General features: G+C 31.8%; 3 protein-coding genes across 3 annotated transcripts in view; all 3 read left to right on the forward strand.

The window, feature by feature from the left end:
• HELRODRAFT_64397 (hypothetical protein) overlaps window positions 1-7,259 on the forward strand; it is a gene marked incomplete at both ends in the record, with an annotated part of 15,286 nt that extends 8,027 nt beyond the window's left edge. Inside the window, 13 exons of the mRNA XM_009017276.1 lie at window positions 114-217; window positions 359-497; window positions 952-1,070; window positions 3,340-3,489; window positions 3,712-3,817; window positions 4,932-4,996; window positions 5,293-5,472; window positions 5,643-5,766; window positions 5,952-6,010; window positions 6,110-6,197; window positions 6,279-6,396; window positions 6,586-6,843; window positions 6,932-7,259. Of these exons, the coding sequence (XP_009015524.1) occupies window positions 114-217; window positions 359-497; window positions 952-1,070; window positions 3,340-3,489; window positions 3,712-3,817; window positions 4,932-4,996; window positions 5,293-5,472; window positions 5,643-5,766; window positions 5,952-6,010; window positions 6,110-6,197; window positions 6,279-6,396; window positions 6,586-6,843; window positions 6,932-7,259 (1,838 nt within the window). The remainder of the gene's footprint in view (window positions 1-113; window positions 218-358; window positions 498-951; window positions 1,071-3,339; window positions 3,490-3,711; window positions 3,818-4,931; window positions 4,997-5,292; window positions 5,473-5,642; window positions 5,767-5,951; window positions 6,011-6,109; window positions 6,198-6,278; window positions 6,397-6,585; window positions 6,844-6,931) is intronic.
• Window positions 7,260-18,995: 11,736 nt separating this feature from the next.
• On the forward strand, window positions 18,996-19,570 carry HELRODRAFT_160305 (hypothetical protein; the record flags this gene model as incomplete). Its single annotated transcript, XM_009017277.1, has 2 exons — window positions 18,996-19,160; window positions 19,259-19,570. 2 exons carry the CDS (start codon window positions 18,996-18,998, stop codon window positions 19,568-19,570), a joined length of 477 nt encoding a protein of 158 aa, XP_009015525.1.
• A 615-nt stretch (window positions 19,571-20,185) lies between these two features.
• The window catches only part of HELRODRAFT_106032 (hypothetical protein), an 18,347-nt gene continuing 15,893 nt past the window's right edge, over window positions 20,186-22,639 (forward strand). Inside the window, exons 1-3 of the mRNA XM_009017278.1 lie at window positions 20,186-20,323; window positions 20,368-20,392; window positions 21,801-21,901. The gene's annotated coding sequence lies outside the window, so the exon portion shown is untranslated. The remainder of the gene's footprint in view (window positions 20,324-20,367; window positions 20,393-21,800; window positions 21,902-22,639) is intronic.

Below are 22,639 nucleotides of genomic sequence, written 5' to 3' on the forward strand. Positions count from 1 at the left end.
CGAACTACAAACATATTAACGCCAAACATTCGGTAGAATTTATAGAATATTGTAAAAATTATGGTCTATTACCAACGTTAATTTGTTGTAAACGACAAATTGAATGGCTGCAGAGAAGTTGCTGATTCAAGAAGACCCTGGCCTCTACTTCTTCATCAATCAAGGCTGTCTGACTGTCGACAACATGGACGACAAAGAGGAGATGGAAATTGTCGATGTTAATATTTAACTTCATCCAGCAACTTTAAATAATTTTTATTTCAAAGAGCCTTTTTAAGATCACTTAACATTTTTCAGATTTTAACTTCCTAACTTCTGCTTGAAAGATGTAAATAACATCAATGTTTTCACCTCACAGAATGGTTTTGGAATTTTAGGATTTTTGGAGGAAGAGAAGATGAGTATGTACAAGACGACGTGTGCCGTTCTCCATTTTGGGGAGATGAAGTTCAAGCAGCGACCCAGGGAGGAACAAGCTGAATCTGACGGCACTGCTGGTATGGAGATGGCGATGAAATATTACTTGCAAATATTAATATACTCTATACACACACACACATATATATATTAATAGACATATATACTTATATATGCAGTAATTTAAGAAATCTACCGAATTTCTAGCGTTGGATAGTCTTCTGTTTAATTTCTCAATATTTCTAACCAAATTCGATTATAGGTCCTATACACACGAGAATAAATTGGAGGGCTGTATATCATATACATATATAATGTTTGAAATTAATACCTAGGTACTTATGCAATATTATAGGCAAAATTTATATGTTTATCTACCTATTTATTTATAATATATTATTGTAATACATATGAATTTAACTAGCTAACCACAAAAATATAAAATGTCTATAATAAAAAGTAAGAAATAATAATAATTATATTACGCATACAACATAAATGCATCGTAAAAATGTTTATTTTATGAATTAACAGAAGCGGAAAAAGTGGCATTTTTGTTGGGTGTAAACTGTTCTGATTTGCTGAAGTCGCTGTTGACTCCAAAGGTGAAAGTCGGTAACGAATACGTCACGAAAGGACAAAACAAGGACCAGGTTAGAAACGTTGTTTGGTCGGCAGCTGTTGTGTGGTCGAGAGCTCTCGTGTGGTCGGCAGCTGTTGTGTGGTCGGCAGCTGTTATGTGGTCGGCAACTATTGTGTGGTCGGAAGATTCGTGTGGTCGGAAGTTGTTTGTTATGTTGTTGGTTCGTTTCCCTTGGTATCGGGTGATTTTTTTTTAATAGAAGATGTATGTATAGAACGCAGAATATAAAATAATTTCTGCATGGTTTGAGGACGCAGCACGTAATTCGTAAAAATATAATTTATCTTTCTAGTTATCTCTTATTTCTTATAAGAGTTTTATGTAATAATATTGCTAATGTTTTTGCTGCTTAATTTCATTATTTACGACCAATAAGGAATAACTTTTAGGAGTATTTTAAAAATAGAATATTAAACATAAATTTCCTAAAACATTGCTTTCATTTTGTTTAAGTAAACAGGAAATCATTTTAAATTTCTATTGTGCTAAATTGGAGAAATTCATTGTTTACTACATTATCCCATCCATTGCAGCTTTTAAGTCTATGTTCAATCATTTCTTCTCATAACTTTACTAAACTTACTACTGAATCTTTCTCTGTATTTACTCCAATAAATCTTTTAGAACTAACTAAAATTATTAATTCTATGTCGTCTACAACCTGTTCTCTAGATCTACTTTTTTCTAATTTACTTAAAGAATTCTCTTCAATATTTTATCCAATCATTCTCAAATTAGTTAATTTATCTCTTTCCACCTCTAAATTTCCTACTTCTTATAAGAATTCTATTGTTATTCCTATTCTTAAAAACACATCCCTAGATCCTACATCTTTATCTAATTATAGACCTGTAACTAATATTACTTTCATCTCTAAAATAATAGAAAAAGTTGTTTTTAATCAACTCTCATCCTATTTAGACTTTAACTCTTTGCTACCTGTATCTCAATCTGGTTTCAGACCTGCTCACAGTACTGAAACTTCTTTACTTAAAATGCACAATGATATCCTTCTCTCTAGTGACAATAGTAATCTTACTCTTCTTCTTGCTCTTGACTTTTCTTCAGCTTTTGATACTGTTGACCATACTATTCTCTTGAGACTGCTGCATCTTTCTTTTAATATTACTGATTCTTGTCTATCTTGGTTTTCTACTTATCTCTGTAATCGTTTTTTTTCTGTTGTTCTCAATAATTCTACTTCTAACTCCTCTACTCTTACTTTCGGGGTACCTCAGGGTTCTATCCTTGGCCCTCTTCTATTTATATTCTATACTTCTGAACTACCTCGTATTATTAATAACTTTTCTTTCTCTAGTCAACTATATGCTGATGATTCTTATATTTATACTTTTTTTCCTCCATCTAATCTCAATAGTGTTCTTCATAATTTATCTCTATGTCTTTCTTCGATTATCGCTTGGTCTGACTCTATGTGTCTTAAACTTAATCCTTCTAAGTTTGAATTAATTTGTTTTAATAAATCTAAACACTCAATTACTATTCCTCCTATTATCTTACCTGATTCTAAAACTCTTGATGTCTCTCATAAGTTTCGTAGTCTAGGTTTTATCTTTGATTCTACTATGTCTCTCTCTTTTCTCAGATTAATAGTGTTGCTAGAAGCTCTTACTTTCATCTACGTAGAATAAAAAAACTTTTGCCTTTTCTTGATGATCCTACTCTTCTCCTTCTTGTTACTTCGTTAGTCTTATCTAGGATTGATTATTGTAACTCGCTCTACTATGGTCTTCCTGACTCTATACTCTATCCTTTAAGTAAAGCTTTTAACTCTGCAGCTCGTCTAGTTGCTCGTGCCCATTTCTTTTCTTATATATCTCCATATCTTGTTCTCTTGCACTGGCTACCTATAAAATATAGAATAATTTTTAAAATTTGCACGTTCATGTATAAGTCTCAATCTAAATTATTTCCTAAGTATTTATCAGATATATTAATTGAACCTAAACGCCCCGGTTTACGATCGTCTTCTTCTTCTCGCTTTTTCTTAACTCGTGTTAAACACTCTTTTGCCAAATCTGCTTTTGCTTTTTCTGGTCCTTTTCTCTGGAACTCTCTACCTACTTCTCTAACTACTTCTCCATCACTTGCGAAGTTCAGAGCGGATCTCAAGACCCATCTGTTTTCAAAATTCATTGAGGAGCGCTGTTGAACATCGCGGAAATAGCGCTTTATAAGCTAATTGATTGATTGAATTGATTGATTGATTGATTTCGAAGTATATGTATGTATCATAATTTCTTTCTACGCCACACCAGGTTGTATACGCGGTGGCTGCTCTGGCAAAGGCGATATACGCTCGCATGTTCCTGTGGCTGGTTAGTCGCTGCAACAAAACGTTGGACACAAAACATAAGAAACAGTACTTTATCGGTGTACTCGATATCGCTGGATTTGAGATCTTTCAAGTATGAAATTTTTTCAAAAAAAATCTTAAATTAAAAAAAAATTCAAAATATTTAAACTTATTGTCATGGATCATTTAATAATTTCAAATGTTTACGATTTGGTTAACATTTGCTGAATTTAATAAATATCAGAATTTTTTCATTTACGATATTATGAGTGTGTCAATTGTATCAATAACAATAATAACAACTAATTTATAATCACTAATGACTTGAAACCAGTACAACACTTTCGAGCAATTGTGCATCAACTACACGAATGAACGCTTGCAACAATTCTTCAACCATCACATGTTCGTCTTGGAGCAGGAGGAATATAAGAAAGAGGGTTGGCCACCATTTACATTTTTTTCAAAGTTATTCAACAATTAAATGATTTTATAAAAGTTTCACTCATTTCATAGCAAACTATATACTATATATATCATGGCATTATTGCTACAAATTTTATATTGGAAAACTTTAGAAATAAATGACTAACTCATTTTCAAATCAAAGAAATCACACGAAAAGCGACATGTCAAAAATTATTACATTAAAAAGACCATTTCATTGAGTTTTGAGTTTTAAAAGGCAAATCAGGCAAATCAGGCAAATTATTAGAATATTTTTTTGTGCGGCAGCTTCAAACTCATTGGATTGTCCTCTTTTTTCAATTTAAATCAATTGTTCAAACCAGGACCGCCGTGAGGCCATGTCAGCCTAGTTTGAAACTTGAGGCCCCAAGATCAGAATTCTTGCTATCTTAATTTTTTGGAAGAAAACTAAATGTGTTTTCTAAGTTTCGTAAAAATTACTTAGACGCAAAATTTCACTCCAGCGAGATATCAGTTTTACCTGGATGTATTGATGTAACTTAACGTAATGTACAAGTACAACTGAGTGCATCTGCAGTGTTTTGTAATTTTTTAGTGAATTTGAAACCAATAACACTTCTTAGCACTTTAGCAAGCCAAAACCTAGCAAATATTTTTCCAAGTGAGGTAATTGCATTGAGAATCTTCTGCACCCTGCCTTTGACGGCTTCGGAAGCTGAGCGATTGTTTAGTCTTTTCTCAAGAGTAAAAAACTTTTTGCGATCTACCATGAGCCAAGAGCGATTGACTAGTTCAGGAATGCTTGCACTGGAAAACGATTTAGCAAAATCTATAAATTTTGATGATGTGATTGAAGACCTCACTAATAAAAAAATGTATAAAAATTCAGTTGTAAATCAGAGCCGTCTAATTGTTTTATTACTAGTTTTCTGATGTCAAATAATGTTAAATAAAGATGAGGGGCTCAATATGCATTTAACCTTGGGGCCCGGTTTGGCTGTCGGCGGCCCTGGTTCAAACATTAACAAGCATTAGGAATCAAATATTAGCAAACATTAGATATCAAACATTAGCAGACACTAGGTGCTAGGTATTCAGTGATGTTCAATTCAATCATCCTATTAGGTATTCAGTGGGAGTTTATCGATTTTGGAATGGATCTTCAACAGTGTATTGATCTCATTGAGAAGGTGGGGATTATTTTTCTTTTATTTTTTTTACAATGTACTGATAAACTGAGACTTGGCTATTTTTAATAATTCAACACAATGATTGCAGCGTTTCAATTTGTTATTTAATTGTCCGTCAAAACTTCTTTGTTTAGTTGATTAAAATTTATATGGTTTCTTCTTAAATTAAAGATGAAAATATTTTTTATTTATTTTTTGTAAATGTACAATAAACAATCATAGACTACTCAGTTTCAGCCACATCATTAAATTTGCCACAAACAAACTTGGACTAAAATCTATAATTGTTGTTACAGCCCATGGGCATACTGTCTATTCTTGAAGAAGAGTGTATGTTTCCAAAAGCATCTGATAAAACCTTTTTGGCAAAACTTTTCGAAAACCACATGGGCAAGTCACCCAACTTTGGAAAACCGAAACCCGTGAAGAATGTTCGGTTCGAACCTCACTTTGAAGTTTACCATTATGCAGGAAATGTAAGTAAACAGTTAAATTTTTCAAAGTTAGATTTTTATAGAAAATAAAACATCAAACTGTTATTGAGTTTACAAATTTTTTATTGAATGTTTTCATAATTTTTCTAATTTTTTTGAAAAATAGAAAAAACTAACTAAAAAATTAACAACGATCCAACAAATTATCCTAGGTCGCATATAACATTCAAGGCTGGTTGGACAAAAACAAGGATCCAATCCAGGAATGTGTGGTGCAGTTGATGCAGGGATCGAAAGAACCTCTCGTCTCCAACTTTTTCAAAGATCCAGATGACGGTGAGAAAGCATTCAGCAAGATTTGCCAGATAATATAGTTTGCAAAATGTCACTTTTAATCCAACATCTCAAACATGCGATAATTATTTTGACGTGTGTCTGGTTTTGTTTATGAAAAAATAAAAACAATCGTGTATGATGGAGTGATGATGGAGTATTCTAACAGAAATAATTGAATTATCCAGGGGATTCGAAAAAGAAAAAAAAGGGAACAGCATATCAGACAATTTCAGCAACGCATAGAGTAATTGCATAATTTTTTATTGGTATTGGTTTATTGAAAATGTTTAATTTCACATTTAAATAAATATAAAGTGATGTTTTTTAATGTTGTTACGAATAGGAACAATTGAACAAGTTGATGGCTAACTTGAGAACCACCCACCCCTCCTTTGTTCGTTGCATTATTCCAAATGAACAGAAGAAACCAGGTTTCCCCTTTTTATTGATAATGTTATCCTTATCCTACATACATTTTGTAACACTTTTTTATTAATGAATTTTCACCGCAGGTCTCATTGAAGCCGGTTTAGTCTTGCATCAGTTGCAGTGCAATGGTGTGTTGGAAGGTATCAGAATCTGCCGCAAAGGTTTCCCCAACCGAATGATTTATTCTGAATTCAAGCAAAGGTTAAAAAATCAAAATAATGGAAATAATTGTTTTTATTGTTTCTAACTTTTTTAGAAATGATTTAAAAATAATTTATGATAATTAATTAATTAGTTCAATTAATAATATTATTTTCATTTATATATATATATATATATTTAATCCCATTAAAAAATTATCTTTCATTTTCAATGCTGCTTCTTCAACAGATACTCAATTTTGGCGCCAAATGTGATTCCTCCTGGTTTCGTTGACGGAAAAGCAGTCAGTGAGAAGGTTCTAGCAGCTCTTCAGTTAGATCAGAATGATTACAGACTTGGTCACACCAAGGTATTTTTCAAGGCTGGTGTTCTCGGTACTCTCGAGGATTGGAGAGATGAGAGGCTGTCAAAGATTGTTTCTAACTTCCAAGCTCAAATAAGAGGATATCTCATTAGGCGAAACTACAAGAAACTCATTGACCAAAGGTGCCTTCATAATTTGTTATAAATGTTGAAAGACGCCAATGAATTTACCAAATATTGTCTATTTAACTTCATGAATTAAAACTATCAGATTGGCATTGAGTATAATTCAACGAAACATTCGTCGCTGGATGGCGGTGCGTAACTGGCAGTGGTGGAAGCTGTACACCAGAGTGAAGCCACTTCTTAGTATTGCTCGCCAAGAAGATGAAATGAAGAAAAAAGAAGAGGAGTGGGAAAAGACGAAAGAAGAACTCCAGAAGATGACCAAGATGAAGAAGGAACTTGAGGAACAGAATGTCTCGTTGTTTCAAGCTAAAAATGATTTGTTCCTGCAGTTACAAGCTGAACAAGATAATGTTAATGATCTCAATGAGCGAATCGCACAGCTTGTCAACCAAAAAGGTTTGTCCTATTAACCGAATTAGCAAAACTACAACATTAACTGATTTGATGCTATATTTCTGATTTTTCATTAATCAATTTTCTCTTTATAATTCAAATAATAAGTTATAATGCGATATATTGTCATTCATATTTAATTTTAACCCATAAACTACAGCTGTTAAGAAGTTGATTTACATTTTTACATTTTAATTAATTTACTTTTTAATGTAATTAGGCGAAAGTTTGCAAGTTAATTTTTTCTAATATCCTAAACCTAAATTTTGTTAACAGGCAATTTTGAAGAACAACTGAAGGAGTTGGAAGAAAGGTTGAGCGATCAAGAAGGCTTTTCTGAAAGTAAGATAACATTTCATAATACTATTTCATAGTTGAGTTGTTTTTTGTGAGCGTAAAGTAAAGCATTTTTTCAAATTATTTTTTTAACAGATCTTGAAAAGTTTAAAGAAAAACTTGAAAGTGAAAATGCAAATTTGAAACGCGACTTAGAATCTACAGAATTGAGTTTGAAGAAAGCTGAACAAGAGAAACAGACCAAAGACAATCAGATACGAACTTTAAACGAAGGAATGGCAAGGCAAGATGAAATCATTGCCAAACTTCAAAAGGAGAAAAAATCCATGGATGAAACTATTAAAAGCACCCAACAGTTATTGGCTGCCGAGGAAGATAAGGTCAACCACCTCAATAAATTGAGATTAAAGTTGGAGCAGAACATTGACGAGGTTCTTAACATTTTAAAGACTATGTTTAAAAATTGCTTTCAACTTTTTTATTATACTAATTTTATTATCTAATTAGCTTGAAGAAAACTTTGAGAGAGAGAAAAAAGTGAGAGCTGATGTTGAAAAAGCAAAAAGAAAATTGGAAGCGGATTTAAAATCTACTCAAGAAAATGTTGAAGAATTGGAAAGAGAAAAACGAGCTTTAGAAGAAGCCAACAGAAAGTACGAAAATTTTTGAATGAAATAAGTTTTTGAATCTTTTTCAATCCATGTTTAATTACGGTTAATATTTTTCCAATGGTTTAAAAATTATATGCAAAAAATATTCAAACAATATCATTATTTTTTTAATTAGGAAAGATGCAGAAATAGCAAGCTTGAATAACAAGTTGGAATCTGAACAAAGTTTGGTTGCACAGTTGCAGAAAAAAATCAAAGAACTTCTTGTGAGTAGATGTTTTGTAAATTTTCGAATGATGAGTAACTTTGAAACGGCTATTATTATTTGCCAATTTTTGTAGGCCAAGATTGCAGAGCTCGAAGAAGAGCTTGAAATGGAACGAGCTAACAGAGCTAAAGTTTGTAGTTGCTTTATTTTCAATAATTATAACATATGTTTCAGAATTTTTTTTTAAATTCAAATAAACTTGAAGAAGAACAAACTTAAACAATAAAAATAGCAAATTCAAACAATAAAAATAACAAACAAAAAGAAAAAACAGTAAATTATTTTTGTATTTTATGAAATAAGATTGAGAAGCAACGTGCCGAACTTCAGCGTGAGTTGGATGCATTGAATCAACGTTTGGATGAAGCTGGTGGAGCAACTCAAGCTCAACTGGAATTAAACAAAAAGAGGGAAGCAGAACTTCAAAAGTTAAGAAGAGATGTCGAAGATGCCCACGTGCAAAGCGAGGCCCAGCTGGCTGCACTGCGTAAGAAGCAACAAGAAACTGTTAATGAACTCTCCGAACAGATTGATCAGCTGCAGAAAGCCAAACAAAAGTTAGTCATCTCTTTTAAAATTGTTTCACTCTAAATTTAAATGATACAATAATTTATGATGAATCAAATCTAATCAATATTTAGACAAAAAAAAAGAATTTTACATTAAATTTTATTTTATTCACGTTTTTGTTAAAGTTCAGTTTACAAGAAGTATTAAATTATTACTTTTAAAGTTATTTTTATTAAAACTGTTGCATCAACACAGAAATGTTTAAATCAATATTTGTAGTGTTCAATGAATTTGCATTTAAAGTGGGAAATATAAGCACGCACAAATGTGTTTAGTAGCTAAGATTTCAATACCGTTAATTTTATGCTACATTGAAACTTTTTATTTCATTCAAAGCAGCTTTTACTTTAATTTTAGAAAGTTATTTTTACTTTTTAAAGTTCAATAATTTATAGCAATAACATTTTTAGCAATACAAATAGTTGCAAACTTTCATGAATAATTTCTATAACATCAATAAATTGATCCAATACACCATGAAAAGGGTGGAGAAAGAGAAAGTTCAATTAAAAGCAGAAACTGATGATCTGAAAACTCAGTTGAGCCATCTTGGAAAGAATAAAGTTAGTTTCTTTGTTTTTGGGTAATCTACTTTCTAACTCTTAAACATTTTCGGCGAAAACTGTTTTATAAAATCACGAACCTCGTGCTTGCAGCCCACAAATGCCTTCTTTGTGTATTGTCACCCTTTTAATAAATTGAAACAGATATTGCAACTGAAAAATAATGACAGCAGTAATGATTTTTTTTCTTGTTGCATCACTCCGATGTATCAGTAACATACGTCCAAACGTGGGAAGTGAATCAACAAGTCTTTCTGCAATCACCGCCGACCAAATCATTGCGGCGCAAAATCCATTATGATACATAACCAGCCGCTGTTACATTGTTTTACCGTACCATTAGTGTATGCAGTTTTGTTGTAAAGATTTGAGCGACGATAAATTTATTTTATTTCAATTTGAAAAAAATCAGGGTGGTTCGGATAAAGTAACGAAGCAGTTAGAGTCGCAGCTCTTTGACATGACATCTAAGCTCGAGCAGGCATCGCACGACATTCAGGACCTTCAAAACCAGAAGAGCAAATGGACTAACGAAAATGCCGATCAACTGCGACAGATTGAAGATTTGGAAAGTCAGCTGAACCAAATAACCAAGTTAAAAATTTCATTGGCTAAACAACTTGAAGAAACAAAGATGGTGTACGAAGAGGAAATGAGAGCGCGTTCCAAATTTCAGTCTGAAGCTAAATTGTTGCAAGCAGATGTTGAACAGTTAAAAGAACAGTTGGAAGAGGAAACGGTGAGATATTTGTATCACTCCATTGATATATTCAATTTATTTGGTAGTAGATTTCAATAAAATATTTCTATTGTTTTTTCATCAATGAATCAAATGATGAATTGAACAGGATAGCAAAGCCGAACTACAGAAACAACTGTCCAAGGCAAACGCAGAGGCGGCAACTTGGAGACAAAGATTTGAAAGTGGAGAGGGAGGTGTTAGTTCAGAAGCAATGGAAGAAGTGAAGAGGAAATTTAACACAAGGCTTCAAGAACTGGAAAGTCAATTGGAAGCTGCTCTTGCAAAAGCTTCAAGTTTCGAGAAGATCAAAACGAGACTGCAAGGCGAGATTGAAGATTTATCTGTTGAGATGGAAAGGGTATGTTCAATGTATATGTGCATATATTGTATTTATATATACTTAAATAAAAGCTTAATGAACAACAATAACAATCGGAATTGACATGTGATTAATTTTTTACAAACCATTAGGCCCAAGGTTTAGCATCTCAAGCAGAGAAACGATTACGTTCGTTTGACAAAACCATTGACGATTGGAAACGCAAGGTGGCAGATCTGCAACAGGAGCTCGAGAGTGCTCAGAGGGAAGCAAGGAGTAATGCCGTGGAAGTGTACAAATTGAGGGGACAAATTGAGGAAACGCAAGAAACCATGGATGCTCTTAGAAGGGAGAACAAGAACCTCACAGGTTGGAATTATTCGAGTGAAAAAATTTCTAAAGTTTTTTTTAATTTTTCCGGTAATTACAAACTTTAAGTTAATCTTTCTAATAAATTTTCTGTTTAAATGTTTTTTTCAATCAAAAAACAGTAAATGATGATTTTATTATTTATAGACGAGATTCACGATCTGACTGATCAGCTGGGAGAAGGGGGCAGGAGTGTGCATGAGAACGATAAGTTGAGGAGGAAGTTGGAGATGGAGAAGGAAGAGCTGCAAGGTGGTTACTCCTATCCGTCTGATCCGTTTCATCTTTTTCGATCATTTCAGGCATATGTATTTGTTTACGATTGCCCGTTTTAAAAAGAATAACATTAATTTATCGCTTTCATGCTGGCATAGTGTAAAATGTGATAGCAGGTTAGTCATGCTTTCGAATTAGTTGCCATCTTTTCATAATGTTATTTTTGCAATTTAAATTTTAATTACTTTAAAACATGCCGCATTACGGTAGTCCTTTTTTGACACTGTCTGTTTTTCTTTGTTTAAATTATTTCATTCAATATTTTACAAAGCTTACCACGCTACAACTTGTTCAAAATTTTTTCTAGACATATTTTTAATGACAAAAAATTGTAACTATAAAAGTTTTCATCTTCCCGCTTAATTAAAAATAACATAAAAACCAACCCAATATTTTATGCCTTTAAACACTTTTAGTTTAATTGTTATAAATTGTAGTTTTGGTTTAATTGTTATTAATTGTAGTTTTAGTTTAATTCTTATTAAATGTAGTTTTAGTTTAATCGTTATTAATTGTAGTTTTAGTTTAATTGTTATTAAATGTAGTTTGTTTGCTTCAATGAGTTTTCACGATCTTCGTGCAGGTGCACTGGAAGAAGCCGAGGCAGCCCTGGAACAGGAAGAAGTGAAGTTTCAGAAATGTCAGTTGGAGCTGTCAGTCGTCAAGCAGGAAATCGACAGAAGGATTGCCGAGAAAGATGAAGAGTTTGAAAATACAAGGTGGGAAAATTTATTAATTTAAACTGAAGACGTTTTGAGACTACACTTTATTTTTATTTATCGTACGATTCAATTTCAGTCTTTTTAAGCTGCTTAACAATTGTGATTTTTGCAAAAATTATTAAAAGGCTCTTTTATTAAATTAAAAACTGCATACATTATAAAATGAATGACCAACAGACGAAACCACCAGAGAGCTCTGGAATCCATGCAGGCGAGTTTGGAAGCGGAATCTCGTGGCAAAGCAGAAGCCATGAGAGTGAAGAAAAAACTTGAGCAAGATATCAATGAGTTGGAAGTTGCAGTTGATCTTGCCAACAAATCAAAATCTGATGTTGAAAAAAATATTAAAAAATTGCAGCAACAAATCAACGAACTGCAAAATCAAGTTGGTCTTCGTATGCTGTTTTATTGTTATGAAATTGTACACCGTTTATCAAAATATTTTGTATTTTCTTTCAACAAATAATCAGTGGTTGATTTATTATGTTTGGTTATTAAACGTTATTTGAGTTGTTATAAAAAAAATCACTTGAAAATGAAATGTGTTAATACTATTTAATTCAATAATTTTCTAAAAGTACTATTATTATTATTAATATTGTAAATAAAAACATTGATTTTAGGTTGAAACAGAGCAAAGAGCCAGAGAAGAAGCCAAAGAACAATTTTTTTCTGCCGAAAGAAGAGCCATGTCTGTAGCCGGTTGGTTGAAAACATACGCTGCATGCAATAACAAACATATCGATCATATTTGCTTGGCAGCCGACGGGAAATGAGCTATTTTTTCTTTGCAACTTTTTGCTTTTTTGTAACAAGCAGGAACAATCAATCAATCAATCAATCAATCAATCAATCAATCAATCAATCAATCAATCAATCAATCAATCAATCAATCAATCAATCAATCAATCAATCAATCAATCAATCAATCAATCAATCAATCAATCAATCAATCAATCAATCAATCAATCAATCAATCAATCAATCAATCAATCAATCAATCAATCAATCAATCAATCAATCAATCAATCAATCAATCAATCAATCAATCAATCAATCAATCAATCAATCAATCAATCAATCAATCAATCAATCAATCAATCAATCAATCAATCAATCAATCAATCAATCAATCAATCAATCAATCAACCAATCAACCAATCAACCAATCAACCAATCAATCAATCAATCAATATTAGTCAATCAATCAATTTGAGATGCACAATTTCCGCATTGTTCAACAGTGCTCTGCAATGAACTTTACAAAAAAGATTGGTCTTGAGAACCGCTCTGCAGTTCGTAAGTGATTGAGAGGTTGTTAAAAAACAAAAACGAAAGATTCAGAAAAAGTTAAAAGCAGATTTTTAAAAAAGTGTTTGACTAGAAAAAGAAATGACGACCGTACACCGGAGCGTAGGGTTTAATTAATATTTCTTATATGTACTTGGGAAATAACTCAAATTGAGATTTGTAAATCAATGTGCGAATTTAAAAAATTTCACATTGATGTTACTATCTTTTGGAAATATATGAGAAACTAAAGAAGCAGCAGAGTAGAGTTGAAAACTTTAGTCAAAGGATCAAGAGTAGAAACAGGAAGAACGTAGAAAAGACTGGTTAATACAAATTTGCAGCAGATATCTGTAGTTGTCTTTGCCATAGATCAGAAAAGTTTTGACTTTTGCGCATAAACGAAATTACGTAATTAGACTAGAATGATCGGCTGGTATGAAAAAAATTGTACTTGGGAAATATGAAATGAGAAACATGCGAGTCATTACTGTTTCGAACAGAAAAATTTGATAGCTTGGAATTCAGAATTCGAATATGAGTTATGAAAGTAGAAAATACATGTGCGTTCTGTTATACTCACCGTATCTCATCTTGCCAATTGGTTTTCAAAGTGTGAGCTCTAGAACAAAAATATTATTCACTTCAAAGTTGAAAGTCGTTTTTTTTCACAATATTCAGAGGTATCGATGACACAGGTATACAACAATGTACGTGAATGCACGTGAAACCACTCATCACATATCGCATATTATTGGAGGGAAACTCCTTTAAATCTTTCCACCATCATTTGTCAATTAATAAATTGTATTGAATTTAATTTAAGGTGAACTTGAAGAACTGAGAACAATGCTGGAGACCTCAGAAAGAACTCGAAAATCCTTAGAGAACGAGCTACACGATGCGGTAGATCGTATATCTGACTTAACAACCAACAATGCGTCCATGCAGGCTATGAAGAGAAAGCTGGAGGCGGAAATACAAGCACTGCAGGTCCAACATTATTTAAATGATTGTTCTTCTCCCTTCGATCAGGCGCTGTCTAAATGCTTCATCTAATGCAAACGTTGTTCTGTTAACTGTAAGCCATTAAAAAACATTTTAAAAAAATGATATAAAGCTTTTAAGCAAACGTTTCAAGTTATTTTGAAACTTAATTCGATTAAATAATTCGTTAAAATATAAAAACTAGATTCCAACAAATAATTAATTAATTAATTCGTTTCTGTGTTGTTGAGTTATTTGTTTGTTTTTTTAATGGCTCTACAAAACATTAATCTCCACTTTAGTGTGATCTGGAAGATCAAACAGCAGAAGCGAAATCATTAGAGGAGCAGTCGAAGAAGGCCACGTCCGAGCTCATCCGTCTGACGGAAGAATTACGTCATGAACAGGATCGAGTCAACCAAGTGGAGAAATCAAAAAGGATTATGGAGCAGCAGCTGAGGGAACTCCAGGCACACCTCGACGACATGGAATCGTCTGCCTTCCGAGGTTTTTGAAGATAAAAAGAATTTGGAATTTGTTAATTTTTTTGGAGAAATTAAGAGTACAAAATGTTTTTAAATTATTTCTATTTTTGTCAAATAAAATCGATTAAGTTTTTTGTTGTTTTTTGGGTTAAGTTATAATGGCATTAAATTGATTTTCCAGTTATGTTTTTGCATTAAACTCCAAGTTAGACAGTGTTGAAAAATTTTTTTTGTTTAATGATCAGTACAATTTATACCATCTGCCCAGCTGCTATCAATGAATTCGCACAATCTGATCAAACTTTCAAGAATGATTTAAAAATAAATTTTTTAATATAAAATAAAATTTTTTTGATGTTATAAACATACTAAACATAGTTTGATTTTTTTAAGGTGGCAAGAAGGGTTTACAGAAATTAGAACAAAAGGTGAAAGAGCTGGAAATTGAACTAGAGACAGAACAGAAGAAGCATCAAGAAACTGAGAAAAACTTGAGAAGACAAGATCGAAGGTAGAATTTTTTCTACTCTGTTATTAATTTCACGTTTTTTATTAATTTCATTTATTTCCAGGTTGAAAGAATTAACAATGCAAACAGATGAAGATAAAAAGAATCAGGAAAGATTGAATGGCATAATCGACACATTGCAAAATAAAATTAAAACCTACAAAAGACAAGTCGAAGAAGCGGTAAATATTGAAACTTTTTTAAAAATTGCTTATAATTTTCAAAAAAAAAACAACCATAACAATGTTACATAATGTTAAAAGTAAAAGTTGAGACTGGAATTCATGACGCACTCTTGTCTATAATCTAAACAACATGCAAAATTCTCCAAAAAATGAATGCCATCAAATCAGATTTAACAGTTTGGTCATATAAAACGTTCTTTGTTTTTCATAAAAGAATCAAATCTGCCTTTGAATGAAACACGTCATCAGCATCAACAACATCAGATGGCAGGCTCTTTCATAGTGGCACTACTCTGTTGGAAAATTATTTTTTCTCAGATAACGTATCCAGCTTTAAATTTTGACCTCTCAAACTAACGCCTTCATGCAGTTGCAGCTAAAGATTGCGCTCATTTTTGTATTTTCAGCAGATTATACGCCTTAATCAAATCATCTATGATCTTCTGGTTTTCTGGCAGTTGTAAAAATTTAAGTCTGTAAAATTATTTCAATTGTCTGAGTTTTGTACCGTTCTGTTTGCTCCTTCTGTAGTCTCTGTTGAATCTCTTCCCATCAATACTCCAGGTGACAACACGCTGGTAGAATATTTCAATTGCAACATTAAAACGAATGTTTTGACAGATTATGAAAAAACCTAACAATTACAATCAACATGGAATACACTTTGTTATTCACAACAAATTTTTTTTAATTTCAAAGAATTGTCAAATAATACACTAAATCTTTAACTTCATTCGCACAATTCCAATTTACCTGCCCAATTTTGCAAGCCCTTCCAACATCCACCACTTTTTCATACCTCTCTGCTACACTTTTATTCACATTTTATTTAATTCCCCAATCACAACACCATCATTTTTTGAACCATTCAAACAAACTTGTAACTCAGTCAAGCACAATGTTAGCATCAAACACATAAAGGATAGCTGAGCTTAGTTATGACCTTTAAAAAAGCACATGAAACACATAACTCACATAAATATTAAACAAAATAAGTCATGATAAACTGCATCACTCCATAAGCAACATTAGAACAATGAAACAATTCATCCTTCAGTTTAAATATTTTTTTGTTGTTTATTTCAAAAGGAAGAAATAGCTGCAATTAACTTAGCAAAGTACCGCAAGGTTCAACACGATTTTGAAGAAGCTGAAGAAAGAGCAGATTCTGCAGAAAATTCCCTTTCTAAACTTCGAACAAGAAATCGATCGAGTGTTTCGGTTGCCCGATCCATCGGATCTCCTGGTGGGGTGGGTAGTTAATTATGTTCTTCCATCTGCATGGTGTGGTATGTACTGCTGCTCCATTGCATATGTATCCTCCGTAGCATGCTTGCATGGTGTGGTATGTACTGCTGCTCCATTGCATATGTATCCTCCGTAGCATGCTGTTTCTTTTGCATGATATATCATGTACTTGGTCTACTGTAATGCTGTGCCTACTTTTTGCAACTTGTATATAATGCAGTCTACAAAATAACATGTATCTAATGTACGTTTTATTTAGAAATTCCTTAAACAATTTTATTAAAACTTTTTATTAAATTACTTTATTGTTGATAATATATTCAGCTGTAGTTTACCGAAGTTGCTTATCCACTTTTAGCAATAGTAATTATATTTTTCTTTAAATTAATCTTCTTAAATTTCTTCATAAACTTTTTTATTTTTGTGTACGGTCTGGTCTTCTTTTTAAATACTGTTAAACAGTTTACAAATTTACATAAATTATCTCTTTAAATATATTCTGCTTTAAGTTCCTTTACATTTTCAGCAAAAATATTTTAATTTTATGAAGCAGATATTAATAACTCTATAACATAGGAAGAATGCTGCGTTAACAAACTCGTGACAAAGAGAAAATCAATATATTTATAAATAACATGAGCTCTACATTCGTTAGAACTGTTTAGTTTTCAGCTGTAAAAAAACGTTTTATATTTAATTCCCAATTGGAGCCGCTGCTAAATTTATGAGCTCATTCAATATGCCTTCTAAAATGTTTCTTTTCTTTTAAAGTTTTACCTTCATTATTGGGTTGTTTTTTGGAGAAACACTACTTGCATTTGCATTAGCGTACCTCCCACAATGCACATTCAAATTTTTTATTGCTATATTAATTATTTTCAACCAACTTACTGACATACAAAAAAAGAATAACCTCTATAAAAACTGAACAACTGAGAGAAGAAACTTCTCTCAAATAACTCACAAATAAATCAATACTGTTTTACAACAAATTTGATTGATGTATATTTATTTTTATTAAAATGATAATGTGAACAAAAAAATAAAAACAGAATGGAGTAAAAGTGACGTTAACGGACAGGTCGGACAGATCGGACAGAGGAGCAAGTGCTATGCCCTAGACGATCACTCTCTTTGTGAATCATCATTTATTCATTTTTATTTTCGAACTATCAACTTTTTTAATATATGTATATATATAATATATATATATATATAATATATATATATTTATATATATATATATAAACCAAACGAACATTATCTGTTTTTAAATTAAATATAGATTATATTTGCATTGCATATATTCGATCAAATCAATGTTTACGCGTTACATTTAGGCAGTTTATCATAAGTTTTAAATTTTCTAAATTTCGAAAATTATAATAATTTTTAATAAATTATTCAAGGTCAGTTATATTTTAAAAATAATTATTCGGATTATCAAATTTCAGCATAAAAATTTGCAATATTCTTTTAAAACAGACGATAGTTATTATGTAACTAATTTATGTTTTGTACTGTTCCTTAACTATATGTCATAATAAGTTAAAAAATATATTTTCTTTTCAAAGTACAACTATTATTTTATGTATGTGTGTATTTTTGGTTGACAATTATTGCTAAAGATTTGCTTTATATATTACGACTAATTATTACAATGACAACTAAAATTTGGTAGTAGCTTACGATACGCAACTTTAACATTAGATGAAAATAATTCAGCTATGTATCTATTTTATTATTATACATGATTGTATGTGCGTTTTTTTTGTAAAACACATAATAACTGTCACGTTTTTATTGATTTTTGTTTTTTTTATCTTTCATAAAGTTATTTTGTGTTTGGATAAAACGGGTTTCTGAAGCGTAGCTTAAATTAGAAAAATGTAAATCTATTTAAAATTCAAAATAATTCATTTAGAATCAATCATAATTTCAACTTTATTAGCAAAAAATTCAAGCCTCTTTCATAGACTTGATTTAGAAGTTTAACCAACCTGATTCAATGGAAAGGCCTGATTGGTGTCCATTTCAATATATTCAAAGTTACATTAATGACGAACTTCTAAATTCAATTTCTGATTGCACGAACATCATATCTGTGAGCAAAACTAGTACAAGTTTAATTTAAAGACATCACCAACTGAAATTCGTCAATTTTTAGGTGTTTGTGTGATGATGTCGTGCATTGGTTTCCTCAAATGAAAATGTACTGGTCGAATAGTTTTAAAATCCCACTAATTGCTGACACCATATCGAAAAACCACTTTTTTAATTTACGTACTAGTTTGGGGATGGTGATTGACAATGATGTCACCGAGGAAACAAAAAAGAGAGGATAAATTTAGGAAGGTAAGGGCGTTCGTTGAGCATATCCTGCAAGAGTGCTTACATTTGTCAAGATACGAAAAAGTGGCAGTAGACGAACCAATGGTTCCATTTGCTGGTGCTGCTCTTGCCAAACAATACCGGATGGTGAGTTATTGTAGGTAAGCGGAACCCAACTAATTATTTTAACTTATCAGATTTGTATTGATTTTTAATGTTTTTATTTTACCATGTTAAATGCAAAGACAAAAAAGTGGACAATATGTGTCTTGTTCCATTTTTTAGATTTGATTCTGACCAACTGCTGGCTGCTGTATCGCAGAAAAAGGGTAATGGCAGAAGACAAAAAAAAAGACATTTTAAAGTTCTTGCAATTTCGTGTTGAAGTTGCCCATACAATGATTTCAGAGGATCACATTGAAACTGATGATGACGGTGGCGACGATGATCAACCTCCTGCCAAAAGGAGTAAAACTATTTCACTAACACCCAACAGAAAAAGATCTGGCTATTTCCCGAAAATGATGGATCTGAAAAATGCCATGAGATGTCGATAAAAAGATTGTAGCGGAAAAACTAGGGTGATGTGTGTGAAGTGTAATGTTTATTTGTGTGTGATTAGTGGACGTGATTGTTTTATAAAATTTCACGAAGATACATAATAAAAAATATTGTATTTGTAAATAATTGTAGTAATAAACTGTGAAAATAAATAGCGTCTTGTGGGAGTTGTGCTTTTTTGGTATTTCGTTAACGCTAACTGACTGCAAATACCATTGTCCGCATATAGGGCTTTGTCGGGTCGGGAGTGGTGGACGCGGTCGTGGGATCGTGTTCGGTTCAAATCTTGCAGAGATGTTAATTAGATCATATGTCTACCGTATTGATCGAAAAAATAAATAAATTACGTTAATTTCTTGATAGTGGACCGAGGAGATTAAGGGATTGTTGAGACTGTCATAGGCAACTTTATAAAAAGATCAGTTGTTTATATAACAACTATTTCAATTTTTAATGACGATTTTGTGTTCGTTTTTCAGTTTATTTGATTCAAACTTTTGACACGTTTTATACATCATTTAAATTTACATTCAAGGCTTTTTCAGGAGCATCCACTATCTTCAGTTAAAATTAAACTTAATAAAATAAACAATAAACTTTTGGCGGGTTATTGAATTGTTTGCAAAAAAGTTCTAATTTAAAATATTACTTAAGTACTATGAAAGTAACAAATTTATCCAAAAGTTTTAAATAATTTTAGAATTTTGATTAAGCAGAAACTAAAATTCTGGTCTTTTGACACTCGGCATCCCGAATAACGGTTGAGTATGCAGTTGATGTTGAGTTGACCTTGACCAGTTGGTTGGCTAGTTGCTGTAGTAAATCTTTAAAAAAAATTGATTTTTTTTTCCTCTTCCGATATGTTTAAATAACTTAAAAATGCGTGTGTGTCTGCTACCACAACAACAATAATATATCAATCAATCAATTAGCTTATAAAGCGCTATTTCCGCGATGTTCAACAGCGCTCCTTAATGAATTTTGAAAACAGATGGGTCTTGAGATCCGCTCTGAACTTCGCAAGTGATGGAGAAGTAGTCAGAGAAGTAGGTAGAGAGTTCCAGAGAAAAGGACCAGAAAAAGCAAAAGCAGATTTGGCAAGAGTGTTTAACACGAGTTAAGAAAAAGCGAGAAGAAGAAGACGATCGTAAACCGGGGCGTTTAGGTTCAATTAATATATCTTAATTTAGAGTTATAAGCAGTTAATTAAACATGAACCTAGCCAGAGATATCAGACCTTAATCTTTAATTGATTTTTTTATTAATTAAGTTAAGTATTTATGATTTTTTTAAGAAGAATGATTTGATTGTGGATGTATATTGTATCCTCTTTTTTGCTGTAACTGTGTTATAAATTTCAACGTATAACATTTTGAAAATGAATTATTAACAATTAAATTATTAAAAAGTTACCAGAGTTTAGATAAATTGTATATAAAATAAAGAACACTGCTGTCCTATCAGCTCCTGCAACATTCGTTGTCCCACTGAATCATACTTTTTTAATATATTTTTGGTTTCTGGTGCCATGGGTTCAAGGGGGTGAACATTGCAGTTGAGTTCTAGCAGGTGAATATTTAATTCATCTTTTAATAGACACAGCTGTTTACTGGTACTTTCGGCATGCAATTACTGATTTTATTTTTATTAAAATTAACAGGATATTTAAAATGTCAATCATCAGTATTTTGTGATGCATTGAGTAATATTAGGCAACATTCTTTAAATTTTTTGCCATCTGCCCTGGTAATCTGGTTGAACACGACACCAAATTTTGATTTGATGGCTTTAAGTGTAAAAACTGTAAATGTTTTTCTTTGTATGTTGGACCGTCGTGTCCTATAGTTACCACATCTCAATTGATGATGGCTTCAACTATTTGGATATTGGTAATTATATCCAACTGGCATGGCAATTGTTGATTTGCCTAGTTTGTCTGACAATTTTTGAGTTGCTTGGTTTTTATTGATGATAGTTTTAAATTCAATATTTGCATTTTGTACAGTGTACAGGTAACTTAGGTAGGTAGGTTGGTAGGTAGGTAGGTAGGTAGATTTTAGTAAAATAAACTACTAGTGCTTATTGTATGAGCACAATACAATAAATACATTATGCAATTTGCACAGTACAATACAATTTCATGCAATCATTCGGTGTTACATTTTTTGTACTCTAACATTCCCATGCTTCCCAGTTCCTCTAAATTGAAAAAATAATTTTCAACAGGAAAATGGATGATGATGAATTTGATGACATGGTTGCTAACAGTGAAGAGATAAGCAGCATCATCGATAATGGTCTTCCATCTGATGGTGATGACGATGTCGGCAAGTATTTTTGTCAAATTTTTTATTTTGAGTTTAAAAAAGGATAAAATTTTGATTAAAATTTATCCACTTCCCATATTTTTCTATTCCCTACAAACTTCCATATTATAACCTGGATATGCAATAGGGTGGAGCGAATTTATACATAAAAAAATTTTTTTCTTCTTTTTACTTTTCCTGGGGTTGGGAAATATGTCTTTTATCGAGTTATTTCAATGTGTAAATTTTGAATTTTATTGAACATTGTTTTGAGGTTCCTCTCGGCTGGAGACTGTTTATGAATTGCATTTCAAAAGTAAACAAAACAATATCATCAAATTAAACATGTTATTAACTCAAATAAATCATTTAAATCTTGAAAAACAAAACATTAGTGTTTACTAGTTCACATCAAAGACTTAAATAATGAAGTGTTTTTTAGTTTCAAATTTTGGTATATCATTTTGAGATGCAAGTTTAGTACGAATAAAGCCATCTCTTGCTTTTTCTCCACAAACTGAAAGTGACGCTTCTGTAACTAATTTTATCATTCTTTCTACTGCCTGAGTATGGCAAGGCAACTTCAAAAATTCAATGTTATTAGGAATATCCATTATCATCTGTTCTAAAGCTTCAGTTGTGATATCTTTTGTAAGGGGTGGCTCTGTGATCTCGGTTGCATGCCAATCGATCATGTCGTAATAGTTGATCGCATCAAAGTTTAGCTTTGGAACTTTGAAGACTCGAACAGTATTAGAG

This window comes from Helobdella robusta (assembly GCF_000326865.2).
Source record: "Helobdella robusta unplaced genomic scaffold HELROscaffold_2, whole genome shotgun sequence".
NCBI lineage: Eukaryota > Metazoa > Annelida > Clitellata > Rhynchobdellida > Glossiphoniidae > Helobdella > Helobdella robusta.